We start from the raw sequence: 13914 nt of genomic DNA on the forward strand, positions 1-13914 counted from the left end.
GAAAAGATTGCCTGCACTGCATCATTAAAGTATCCAGTTACTGTGCTATCACCTTTAGCATTACTGCACTTGCAGCAAACTTTATTTCTCCCTTTTTTTTCTCTTTTCACCTCCCCAAATATATAGATCATGTGATGTGTAACATGCTTCACAGCTTATCGAGGAAGTCTTACCAGTAGATAGGCATTAATCTTCAGACATGGATAAATAGATGATATCCAACTGTATTTAATGACCATGGCTAAAAATATTTCAGTGATTTAATTTAAAGGGCATTATAGATTTGGGGGATTTTGTTGATTTTTTTTTTCATTGCAATAATTGATATAATTCCTTATGTTAAGAACTCAGTGAAACATCTGTTCATTGAGGGTGCCTTCCACCCTCAGAAAAGCATTAAGTTTTTCATCTATTTGGTGAATTGAATGCCAAGTTAGGTAAGCAGAAGGTCTACTTCCCAAATTTATTAGTTTATTTGTACCATTTTCTGCAGGTACTGGATGTCTTTCAGGAAAGGGGCAAAACCTGCTTTGAGTTTTGTGAAATCAGGACTTAATCTATATTCCTGGCCAAAGAGCATCATCCACCAGGACTTCTCCTGCAGGCAGAACCCACGTGTACTTCTCAGTACTGAGAAGTTGGGCATAGCATGGTACACAAGTGTGATAGATTGAATTTATCCCCAAAATAAAATCACCAGGCTAGCTCAGATAGTTTGGAAGCAAAATGAAGCTATTATTTACAAGCAAGCTAAAATCTAAAAGCATGAAATACAATGTATATGTACAAAATATATTTACATATATTTACAGTTATTTACAAATCAGAAATGACACACAAAAACAAACCCACCCCTCTGGACAGGGGAACAAGAGAATAGCTCTCTCTCCAGAGGGAGATCAGGCCCCGTGGCCACTATCTACTTAGCCATAAACAAGAGTCTCAGCCAAGGTCAGCAAAGCCATAAATAGGGATTAGACAGTAGCCAGAGTGAAGAAGGGAAAAGGAAGGGAAGAATAGTTTGTGCAGCAAATTATATATTAAACCAGCAAGCAAACAGAATGATACAGACTTATTTCTTATCTTTCTTTTGCATCCAATACCCTATTTTATTTACCTTTTACTATTTTTTTTTTTTAATCCAATGTCTTTGGAATTTTCTTATTCTATGTTTATAATTTAGAACCAGGATAAAGGGTTAGTTTTAAACTACCGCAAGAAGACATGCTTAGTGGAAGTGCTCAGAATCGATGTGAAACCCACTAAGGGAAATAAAGTTGTGGTTTTGGCTATCTTGAGAAGTAGCTGTGGAAAAAATATAGTCTGGTTTTGTGTGTAAACTGCTAAATTAAAATACCTCTACATAAAAAAAAAAAACAGCTCTGGGAACAAATACAAAAATAATTAACCTAACAAAGATTTATTTTTGATTAAAAAAAGACATTATAGTGCAACTGCTTCCTATCAGAAAATAGCTCTTTTTATTCAAAAACTGTACAATAAAAGTGATCCCCAAGCCTTCTTCAGGCAAAATTCAAAATGTTTTCTCCAAACCCTGGAATATTTGTATTTTGTAGTGGCACAGCTGTGCCTCCAGGAAAATATAAGACAGGTACATAAAGCTTTCTTGCTCCTCTCTGAGACGTAATGTACTATATGTGAGGGGCTGTCATGTGTACCACATGAAAAGAAGAGGAATCATGGTGCTTTGTGAGGAATGGAGTCTGAAAAATACCAAGAATGTAGGACACTCAACCTTCAAACTTTTCGTAGCTGAAACATGCTAGGTCTTGTTTTTTCACCAAAAACTTGATTTTCTACCATGAAATAATAATAATAAACTGCAACAATAGCCACACTGTTCTTGTCATTAGCACATTCTCTGAAGAGCAAGATGCTTTTCCAATAGGTTTTATATCAGTGCCTTACATAAGACTTTTTTTTCCATATGTGAGAGAATAAATACATAAAATGTGCTTCATGAGCTTCAAGAGAAATTTGATTGAGTTTTCAAGGCATTAACATAAAAGTGAAGATTTTTATTAGTTCTAGAATATTTTTCTTTCTTGCAGCTCAGCTATGCTACCAAAGTTTTCTGACACTGGCATATAACTAGTGAAAACTCGAGAGTCATAAAATTTAATATAAAAGAACTTGATGCAGTATAAAAGAATATCTAATAAGCAATGCAGTTTTCAGAGATATGGAGCAGGTATCTTTAAAATGTCACCATTTCATTTTTCTGTAGATACCTTCAGTAGTGGCTGTTGGAAGATACTGATTTTTATTTTAATACTGATCATACCTAGTCAAAAGACTGAATTATTATTTTGAATTAAAGTAAATTTGCGGGAAAACTCCCTAAATATTTTATGATTTTATTTGTTTTCTAAAGTAAATTCCAGCTTAGTTTTTCATGTATATATCACATATTTTGTTTACTCATTTTCTGAATCATTCTGCCTTTGTTTTATTAATTTTCCCTACTCTTCCTTCTCCCACCCACTGAAATACCTTCTTTAATTATCTTCTTAAGAAATAATCAAATAGTTCAGCATTTATTATAACTGTTTTATAGTCTCTTGAGAGCATTTACACTAATTTTCTGAGGCTGACACGATAAGCTCGATGAGCATGCTGCTGAGAAAGACCTGTGAAGAGATTTAGAGGCTATGTACTTGTGATTCATAGTATTTTACCTTCTGAGTCTGGACTAAAAGCATCATTCTGGTTCATGCTTTGGAATTTTGTCGTGGTGAACTTTGTCTGTAATTATCTGCATGTCAGACACTCATTGAAGCAAGAAAAATCTTAGGGTTGGAGAGATTACCTCTACATTTCCCCTTGGAATTATGAGACAATTAACTGTGCTGCATGCAATTAGAAACAATGAAAAATAAATTAAATATATGCAGCCTGTATAAAAAAGATAAAAATATCCCTTCTACTTTTTTCTAACATTAATCAGAGTGGAGCACTTAGCTAAGCAAACATCCAAGGCTGTGTGTCAAAGCATAGCTCCAATGTTCATCCTGCTTATTATTTCTTTTCTCAAGTTCTGACTCCCTTTCCACAGCTGGAACTATAGTGAGAGATACATTTTTGGAAGGTGGCATAGATAATCTGGGATCCTGCTAAGGTATGAGACTAATTGGCAGTGGTATCACTCAAAAAGTGATACCTGTTTCCTGGACTTCGTGTCATCTCCCCGTGAAAGAGCAGTAGGTGTTAATTTGGTGTTATTGGCATTTTGGAGCAATAAGCAATGGAGCCTTTCACCTCTGCCAGATGAGTTAAGTCCAGACTCTGCATGTGGATTGCTGGGCTGTGCAGAGGTAGGTATCCTTCTCTCCAGAACTAGTGAGATTCGGCTCCACAAAGGATGCTCTGCTAGGCTTATTTGCTCATATGCACATCAGACCTAGGAGAGCTGGGAGAAGAAAAAGAGCTAGGGGAAGAGAAAGATCATCACTGTGGAGATAAGATACAGTAGCACTCACCTCTGTATAATCAACTGATAGAGAAATACCTCCAGAGAGCAGTTAGCTCTCGCAAGGTCAGGGCTGGATACCTGAGGGATTCAGTTCAGTGGGATGAGTACTTATCTGTATTTCCTGCCAGAGCCAAAGCTACTGAACCAGTTTAGGGACCAAAGGGCTGCCATGAAACACAATGATGCATTTTCAAGATAACAATTTGTCCAGCACACTAGGAGTAAAAATATAGAAATGATCCTTTCGGAGTTTTATTTCATCTTGCTTTCTAGCAGTTGTGTTTAAGTTAGTTGCAGCTGAAGAATAAGCCCAGCTGATACAGATAAGAGATCGTAGTTTAGCAATTGCAATAAATCAGCCTTCAGTATTTCAGTTGCTGGAACAAAATTTCCACAGGCATATACTGCAAAGAGCTGATGCAGTCCAATCTCTGTCTGACAATTCAGTCATCTTCCCAGTGTGCTGAGTCAGTTGTGTAGCAGCCATCTTGAAGTTCTATCAAGTATTGTCTGCCTGCCCCATGATAACAGTATGCTGAATCTGGTATTGAGTGTCCTCTTTCTGCTCAGGTAAAGCATAAAGCCAGCATAAATGCCATTAGCTGTCTCCAGCCAGCTTAACAGAGATGCATATACGGATTTAAAAGTGATCCACATCAAATTCCTCCTGCTGAAGAAACCTGCTAGAGCCCAGTTTAAGTTAATGGGCAGAATGGCAGCACTCTGCCTCAGCTTCACAATTGTTTTGCACAAGTCGAGCAGTTACAGTCATAGAATCATAGAATGTCAGGGTCTGGAAGGGACCTCAATAGACCATCTGGTCCAGCCTCCCTGCCAGAGCAGAATCACCTAGAGCAGATCACACTGGAATGCATCCAGATGGTTCTTGAATATTTCCAGAGAGGGAGACTCCACAACCTCCTTGGGCAGCCTGTTCCAGTGCTCCATTAGCCTCACAGTGAAAAAATTCCTTCTCAGTTTCACATGGAACCTCCTATGCCTCAGCTTCCACCCATTGCCCCTTGACCTGTCACTGGGCATCCTCCTGGCACCAGATGGTATCATGTGTCCAAGTACAGCATCTTCAGTCATCAGTACCATGTATGAGCATAGAGTATGCATGTGCACATACATATCTTAAGCAGTGTGTGCCACTCACAATCTTTCTGGGTAATCCTGTGAAAGGCCTTTTATCTTTACAGAAGCGTCTTTCAAATATTGCCTTGCATAAGGAACGTTGGGGATTTTGTCTGTGGTTAATCTGTCTCTTTCTGTTTGTTATAATCCAGGGCAAATGATACTGGCCTCCTTGCATTCAAAGACCATTTGCCTGTAACTCAGATAGTGATCACTGACACAAACAGATCAAATTCTGAGGCTGCTTGGAAGATCGGCGCTCTGCGTTGCTATGGAGACAGTAAGTACCTAGCTCTTTTCAGTTTCCATAGGTACAGAATGTTCTCTCTTTGGGGTTTTTTTGTGTGGGTTTTTTTTGCTTGTTTTTGTTTGTCTGGGCCTTTTTTGTGTTGTTGTTTCTTTGCTGTTTTTTTAAATGTATTTATCTGATAAAAGGTGGCTTTTCACAATGCAGTTTGCAGCTGCTATCCTGTGCCAATTAACTATAGAGAAGGGGGCTGTGTTCACAGGGCAGTTCTGGAACGCTGCTTCCTTCAACACGGAGGCCTCCTTCCTGCACTTCCCTACCTTCCATGCTGAGGTCAGCGCAGATATCTCCTTCTTCTTCAAAACTACTGCCATCTCTGGGGTATTCTTGGAAAACCTTGGAATTAAAGACTTCATACAAGTTGAAATGAGCTGTAAGTTTCACTGCCAAGAAATCTTGGTGTATTTGCCCAGTTTGCCAGGTGCAGGGAAATGAGAAGGATGTATTTTCTTGTCTTGAGATGGTTGGAGGTGCCTGAAGAGGATAACATGGAGAGATAAGGGCTCATTAATCTAGTTTTATCTATTGCTCCTGTCAGAATTTCCCTGTATCACCTTCATCATTATACTTAATCTTGTTATGTCTAAGTTTATCTTTCTTAAACAGTAGATAGAATTTACTGTTTTTAACACTGATATTTTTCTTTTTGGAGAGAAAGCTACCGATTATATTCACTAGACTGTAGTTTTGGTTGTAAGATGAAAATATCAATACAAGCATTCTGATGGTTACTACTTTTTTTTTTCCTGCATCAGCATCATAGCCAGGCTGATGCAGCCACAGTGTTTCAGAAGAACTGTGTGTACGGTTGTTGTGGAGGCAGGAATTAGTATGTGGCCGAGTCGGGAATTTCATACAAAAATAGGTAATTTATTTTCCCAAAAAAACCACCCCCAAAACTATATATACAAAGATTAATTTAGTTTAATTAGCAGATTCAGTCGCATGAGAATTAACTACAGGGATACTATCAATAATCTGACTGTTTTGGAAGTCAGAAGTTGGAAAAGGCTTTAGCTATTATAGTGTTTTTCTTACTAATAAATTGAGCCAAAATAACTCACGATCAGGCTGACTTGCTCCCGGTCTGCCTCTGTCGTTCACCTTTCAGCAGCTATCCAGTGGGCCATTAAGAGTCATTAGGCTTACAAAGGTGTCAATAGGAAAGCAGTTCTTTGAATATCTCTCTGCATCCAAGGCGAGGGGAGAGTGGGGGAGCTCTCAGGCAAGCATGAACGTCCAAGCAGGGATAAAATCCAAGGCGGGAACCCCCAAAGGAGGGAAGACCCCAATATTTATACCTTCGTTAGACAAAGGGCAGAGTTACCACACCTTAGGTGCGAAAGCGCACAGCCAATCCCAGCCTGATTCCAGCACGGTCACCGCACGGGGCAGTCCTCGTGTGGGCAGGACCCCTTTGCTCACCCCCTCCACGGCTGCAGGGCAGGCAAGGGGGGAGGGAAACCAGGCGGCTTTCCCTCTTCCCCCCGAAGTCCGGGCAGGAGAGGAATTTAGGGGTACAGGACTCCAGGACAATGGTACAGCTTTAAGATGAAAGTCTATGAGGGTCATGATGCTAATGCAAGATAAGTCAGCCCAAACTGTAATGATCTTGAATACTTCAAAATATAGTGACTGCAGTGTAACTGCTACACAGTATATAAAGGAGAGTAGCAGGGAACTTAATTACTGAAGGTTTTGTCTTACTCCTGTTCAGGTGAGCTCAAATATTTATTAGTGACAAAATACTGTGGTTTTGACATGAAATATGACTTCTATATTCCAAATTCTGTCAAGCATCAGAAAAAAAAAAACCCTGATTGCTACACATTTTGTAATATGCTTATAATAGCCCAAACATAACATTTAATAAAACAGGGCCCCAAGGCCCTTTGATTCATTAAACCAATGGCTAATGTCATGGTGCATTTTCACAAGGTAATGAGGTACTATTAATTGCACATCAAAGTCCAATTTGGTTGTACTTCAGTGTGTATTTCATTCTCAGGGTTATAGAAGTAAAAATGACATTTTGATACCAAACATGACAATACTGTAAACTGATAAGACAATTGTTCAGTGGAAGCTTTTTCATGTGTGCTAAATATGAACTCCTAGATAAATTAGTTATTTGAAAGTTTAGGGGAAGTCTTGTTTTTCAAATTTAGTAGTTTGATGTTGTGTTTCTTGCTGCCAGATGGAATTTCCAGCTTAAAGGCCTTATATCAATGAAGATCCACAACCCAGCTGCTTCAAAAGGAGACGGCCTTTAAGCAGATGCAAGGGCTCAGTATAGATCTTTGTTTATCTCTGTGGAGTGTTTCCTATCTTAACTATCTAAGAATGAGCTTCCAAACCTATCCATTTTATTGGGCTTGAAATATCAGGGGGTTATGAATTTTCAATCCATACATCTCTGATTTTGTGGTCTGTGAACCTGGTTCTTGGTCCTTGTGGTGTATTTAGCATTTTAGGAGGAGGAAAAATGATCAGTAGCAAGAACGTTAAGAAGTTCTAGCCCCTTTTTGGCTTCCAGCTGAGCAAGATGGACTTCTTTATATGACTGTTGTTTTTCAATTATCTTACAATTACTTTTAGGAGCCTTACTATCTCTGGACATTTGTTACATAGGCCTCTTTAGTTTAAGATCACCACTGAACTAGTTCTGCTCACCTATTTTTTCCTTGCTTCATGGGTCAGGATTATTCAGGCAAACAAATGCTTGTAGAATTCTCTCCTACCATATGTAGCCAAGTTTTGTAATTGTTGAGTACATGCATTTTGGAAGATAGAATCGGAAAGAGCTTCTTCATCTTTTCTCCCATCTTTATTTATCCAAAATCTTTTGCTACCACTGTGTGAAGCACTTTTACTTCAAAAAGAGGACTACTGTTTCTAGAGGTCTATAATTGTTACAGGAAAAAGAAGAGGAGTATTCACAGCCAAGCATAATCATAGCAGAGATCAAAGAGGGAGGATGCAGGGTTAGATTTATGTATAAGCTGCTGTGTGGGAGGTAAATGATGCTGTTCTATTTGCTGACATAAAAATTAACGGACCCGATATTTATATAAGATTTTTTGATGTCAGAACTGTGATTTAATTCAGACCTTCACTTCCTCTTCACATTTGCTAATCTGTTCCAGCTCCTAAAGAGATTACCTTCTCCATAGATGTTGGGAATGGCCCCACAGAAGTCACTGTGCAGTCTCCCATACCTCTGAATGACAACCAATGGCACTACATCCGAGCAGAGAGGAACCTCAAGCAAACCTCTCTCCAGGTGGATAGCCTCCCCAAGAAGGTCCTGGAGGCACCTAATGAGGGGCACTTCCGTTTGCAGCTGAACAGCCAATTATTTGTAGGTAAGGACCGTTTAAGGCTTTCTGTAGATATGTACAGTATTTCTATGTCCATACCTTGGTAATGCAATTGTTTTACCATTGAACTTGCGTGTGGTGACCTGATTTTGCTTTCTTATCTTCCACTCCTGCGTAAAGTAAGTCTAAACTAGTGCCTTTACACTCAAAGAACTAACCATAGCTTAATCATATTATACTAGATTGTATTTTTAGGATCTAAGATTTCTTGAAACATATTTATTGCCAAAGAATTCCTATTATTTCTTCTTATGCAGCACTGGCCATGTAGCTATAGTAAATATGATCTATCATTTCAGATGCAATGTAAAAGGCACAAATTCACCATATACACTTCTGGGGTAAACCTTGATGACAATATAGTCTTAAAGTTTGTTCCTTCAGCATGCCTCCCAAAACTGTTACTTGATCGTAGAGTGCTTGTGTGAAAGAACTATGAACATAGTTAAAACAAACGCAGTTATTTTAACTGAAGGTGATCTTTTAAAGGAAAAAATACATTGAGGCCAGTTTGTGTTAGATAATATAATCAGGGAATACAAAGGCACTTCCTCCTTTTCTTTATTCAACTGCTGTCCTGAGTAATCTGCTCAGTGATGGAGTAAGTTGCAAGCTGCTTTTTATTCAGGACCACTCACTTATCTACTGGTTCATTCTTTAAAATGAGTTTTCTTGTTTAGCTGAAATTCTGCAGCAAACGTCAGACTGTCACAGAATCACAGAATGGTGGGGGTTGGAGGGGACTTATCTTGTCCAACTGCCCTGCTAGAGCAGGATCAGCTGGGTAAGTCACACAGGAACAGAACATGCCCAAGAAGGTTTTGAATGCCTCCAGAGACTGAGCCCACAGCCTCTCAGGGCAGCCTATTACAGTGATCTTCCACCCTCAGAGTGAAGATTTTTTTCCCCTCCTGTGTTCTGTTTTGTATTCATTATTCCTTGTTTACCCATACATATGCACCTTTTGGTTTAAGAAGATTTTGTATTTGAGCCTTTTACAGTAATAGGCATTAATTACTCATCTCTGAACATTAGGAATAAATCAATTAAATATATAGCTGCATCAATGGCCAGGAGTTCTTCCTACATAGCTATTGATTTATACCTAAAATGACCGTGATAGACTTACTTGGAGGAAAGTTCACTGAAGAATTCGCAGAAGGGTGACTTAAGGTTGTCACAGTGAAAGGTTTCTGTTTTCAGGTATGAATCATGCTGCTAGTATCTTGTTTCTCAAATGCTAAGATGATTCTAAGCACATGTTCTGCAGGAGACCAGACCAGAAAGCAGTGTTGAGCTGCTAGACGTATTAGAAACATCAGGGAAAGCCAGCCAAGATACTGTTTCTAATTAGAAAACTTAGAGAATTTAATGACTGGATAGACTTTTTAAAAATCCTGGGTTTGTCTTTTTAAAGGAGTAAAAATTAAATATTTATCATAAGTCATCCATCAGAAATTCAAGCCCCCTACTGGTAATACCCAAATGTTTGCTTCTGTATTATTTTAGCAAAATCTCATTCAAATCAAAGAGGTAATTTAAGATCCAGTAATGCAGTGAACTCCTTGTGTCACCAGTTCTGGTGATGTGTAGCAGGATGAGAACTCCAGCCTACAGTATTTGTTGCATGTTAGAACACTTTGAAAGCTTAGGTACTCATAGTAACACTGAGACTAGAAAGAATCTGAGGATATGTCTGGTCCTCCAACTCAGAATGAGAGTTAAAGGGGAAATGGCCTGAGATTGCACCAGAGGAGTCTTAGATTGGACATTAGGAAGAATGTCTTCCCTGCAAAGCTTGTTGGAACCCTGGAACAGGATGCCTGGGGAAGTGCTGAAGTCCCCACCACTGAAGAGCTTGAAAAGCTGTGTAGATGTGGAAATGAGGGACACAGTTGAGTGGTGACTTGGCAGTGCTAGTTCATGGATGGGCTTGATCATCTTAGAAGTCTCTTCCAACCAGAATGATTCTATGATTCTATGACTAAATACATTATATATATTAAACGCTTACCATCTCACCTCTGTGAGATGTGTTTGCTTATAAGCTTGCTTCTCTGCCTCACCAAAATAAAGAGGTTAACTGAATAAACTTGATGGTGGTTATAAAGTGACATAATCACTGAATTGCATGATAGCAAAGGACCTCAACAGAAAATGTGCTCACAGGAGCTCATGTCAGCGAAAACAAATGCAAAGCCCTACACTTGGGGCAGAATAGCATCTTGCACCACACAAGCTGGGGATTGAGTGGGCAGCAGCTCTGCAGCAAAGGTCCTGCTGATTTTGGTTGAGAAGTGAATCTGTACCTCATTTATATAGCCTGTATCTGTACCCTATATAGCCATGCCTTTTAGGAACAGGTTGGACCGGCTGATCTCAAGCCGTAACTTCCTGCCTATTTTTTTCTGATTGTACTTAATATTTAAAGCAAACTCTAGGACACAGTTACTGAGTCTCAACAAAGAGGTGAAAAGTTCTCATCATGCAGTAACTGGATGGTGTTCAACTGTCCATCCACACTTCTATTGAATCCTGACTAAAAAGGACACAAAACTGAATGTTTCTAGGAGTTATTTTTTTGACCCTTAGCTCTACCATATTGAGGGCCAAACCTGTTTGTGACTTCCTGAGTTTTCCTAAGAGAAGAGATGGAAACCTGGGCAACTTCCTGATTCTGGCACTGTTTGTCCTCAGGTGCTTGAGGGAAAGATGGTAGAAATCCAACAATACAAAGATGTGGCATAATTTGTCTCTACTGAAGATTTCATTCCAACCTCTAATAGAAAACAACTGATTTAATACCTCAAAAATGCAGTGCTGTGGAGGGCCTGTAGGCCCAAAAGCAGGCTTATTTATGCCTTGCCTTGCCTGGACAGATCTCTCTGCCTGCACCAGAGGTAAAAATATTGAACGAGCACAAAGGGGCACAAGAGACCTGGTGCCATAAAGTCAGTTGCCCAGGACACCTGATTGTGTAGGTCCCCACACGCCCAGCTCGTGCCTGCCTGGTGCTGGGCCCACCTGATTCCATATTTGGAGTCCAGGCCTGTGGGTTTTACCTAGAATGGTAAGGTTTGGCTGACTGCCAACCTGATTGGTCATTTTGGTGGCCAATGGGCTATTAATTCTTGGCCCACATTTAAGAAATAGGGGTACACAGGCTTACTTGCTTGCTTCCCCACATTGCTTGGTTGCCTGCATATATACTTGCAGAGCTCACTTATGCCTGCCTTGCTATGATTACCTGGTGTGCGCCATTGCCACAAGTTGCCAGGAGCAGACTCACTTGTCTGCACATGGTCGGCCTGAGTAGCCAGCATTACATAGTGCTGAGACAGCACAGCATCCTGCCTCTGCACCTGAGATCCTGCCCACGTATCCCTGGAGAGTGCATCCAGAAGAAATCAGCAGCGCAAGGTCAGAGACTGCCATTTACCCTGAAACTGGAGGATTCCAGCCTCAAAGTCCACAGGCAGAGACCCTGACGAATTGGACACTAGGCATAGGCTGTGACATAGCCCTGAAGGGTGATTATTGATTAATCAGAATTGTGAGTAAATTAATGCCTCTGTAATTTCTATTGCCTCCTGCCAGCTTTCAGCCCACTCTACTTGGCAAATAGTATACAGACCCCAAGCGGCATTAAGCCGCAGGGAAAATACTCTCTCTGTTAATAGTTCGAATGTTTGCTAGTTGTTATAATAGTTAATGTTTGATATATATTCCCATAATGTCTTCATAACCATGTAGAACAAATATTAATATTAAAGTTCAGTGGTTGGGGGTGGCAAGAGTTGAACATATTGAAGTTAATAAATACATATATTTTTTAGAAATATCCTCTCACATTAATTAATTTCTCCCCTCCGCCACAACCAGCGTAGGTGGCAGAATACCCCTCTGTGACATGCAGAGTGAATTTTATCCTATCTGAAAAATAAATGCATAAGCAACATCAGAAAAAGGAAAGAAGGAGCATCACATAACACTGCTCCCTACTTCCCTTGTAATCCTCAATGTATTTGTTTCTGCAGCATTCTGCATACTGGCAGTATTTTTGGGGTTTCCACCATTAGTATGCATATTTGTAATTAATAACCTATATAACTAACAGGACTTTCTATTTTAAAATGTTCCAAATATTTTAATTTAATCTCCCTGTTTCTTTGCATTTAAACATGGGAGGGTTTTTTCATATCAGAGGTAGCCAGTCATTAAGATAAAATCTTTTTGTTTTAATCTTGATTTTTCTCCAGAATCAATTCACATATTTTGTAAATCTCATAAGTAAGACTCAATGTCAAAATTTAATTGTAGTTTTTTTATCTTCTGGAAGGATTTATTGATCCTCTGGGATAAAGGATCTATATTAGTATCATGTAGCATTATGATGATGGAAATGGAGACCAACTGTAGCTTTCAAACTACAGTTTTCCTGTTGCTTCAGAGATATCAGCCTGTATGCCGTATGTATGAGGTGGGTTTGTGTCATTGTCTTTTAGGGAGTTAAATACAGGAGATCACACATATAAAATAAATCTGGAAATTTGTAAAATGCAATCACAGAGACACTAGGCATATAATATAATTTTAAAAGGGTTCTGCTAGTTTGGACCAATTAATTCCTTCTCAGCTGTGTCTGCATGTTTTGTGAAGTTATTTACTTCTTTTTTGGACAGATTTTTCCTTGTGAACCTAAACCCCAGATATCTCTGGGACTGCTAGGTATAGCTATATATAGTTTGGAAGTTTTACATTAGTGTGGTTTTTGTTTATTTGTTTGTTTTAAAATGTTGGCCTGTCAGACTTTATTTTCTATTATTTATAGAAAGGAAAGTCAAACAGAAGCCTTCTCCAGCAATGGTCACAGTCACTTGCAGGCAGTCATGAAGCTGTGATTCATTTACTTCTGATCTGGCGATACTGGCACATTGTGAGGAGGTTAATCAGTCTGAAAATACTTTGTACGAACAGGAGTTAAGAAGACCTGACTTTCCTTGAATTTTGTCTGCAGACTGACTGACTGTTTCGGGAGATTTGGGCTTTACTGAATATTTTCCAGTGACTAAACACAGAGAAGAATTTCCCTATTGTGTTTGTAGGTGCTTTTACGTCCAGTCAGAGATGAATTCACACTTCTGTCTTCCTGAGTGGAGACCTTGACGCTGTTTCTTTCTTTTTTAACCCTTATACCAATTTAACTGAAATATGAGAGGATATGATATTCTTTCTCTTAAATCTGGACAAGGAATTTAAAAGGATTGGATTCAGAAGTAAAAATATGCCACATGAATGAACAGATATCCTTTTCCATAAGAAACCAAATTACAAAACCCAAATAACAACAGAAGCCTAGTCATTTTAGGTGGAAAAAATACTGATTGTAAACTAATATAAATCAGTGTCCTGTAGAATGTGAAGCATGAGCTTGAGCTGTCTCAGGGCGATACTAACTGATAGGCAATTGTAATGGCTTAGTGCAAGGGCTAACCTGCCTGCTCCCCCAACACAAAAGTGAGAGGAAGAGTAACACACAAAAATCAGGATTGAGATAAAGAGGTAACAGTTTAATATAGCCAAAGATATCATAAGCA

The 13914-nt window shown here is 39.2% G+C and overlaps 1 protein-coding gene across 2 annotated transcripts in view; it reads left to right on the forward strand.

The window, feature by feature from the left end:
* CNTNAP5 (contactin associated protein family member 5) overlaps window positions 1-13914 on the forward strand; it is a 366715-nt gene that overhangs the window by 298900 nt on the left and 53901 nt on the right. For both annotated transcript variants that reach the window (XM_064157679.1, XM_064157672.1), the window contains exons 15-17: window positions 4783-4910; window positions 5140-5310; window positions 8084-8302. In XM_064157679.1, the coding sequence (XP_064013749.1) occupies window positions 4783-4910; window positions 5140-5310; window positions 8084-8302 (518 nt within the window). The remainder of the gene's footprint in view (window positions 1-4782; window positions 4911-5139; window positions 5311-8083; window positions 8303-13914) is intronic.

Source organism: Pogoniulus pusillus, chromosome 2 (genome assembly GCF_015220805.1).
Source record: "Pogoniulus pusillus isolate bPogPus1 chromosome 2, bPogPus1.pri, whole genome shotgun sequence".
NCBI classification, from domain to species: domain Eukaryota; kingdom Metazoa; phylum Chordata; class Aves; order Piciformes; family Lybiidae; genus Pogoniulus; species Pogoniulus pusillus.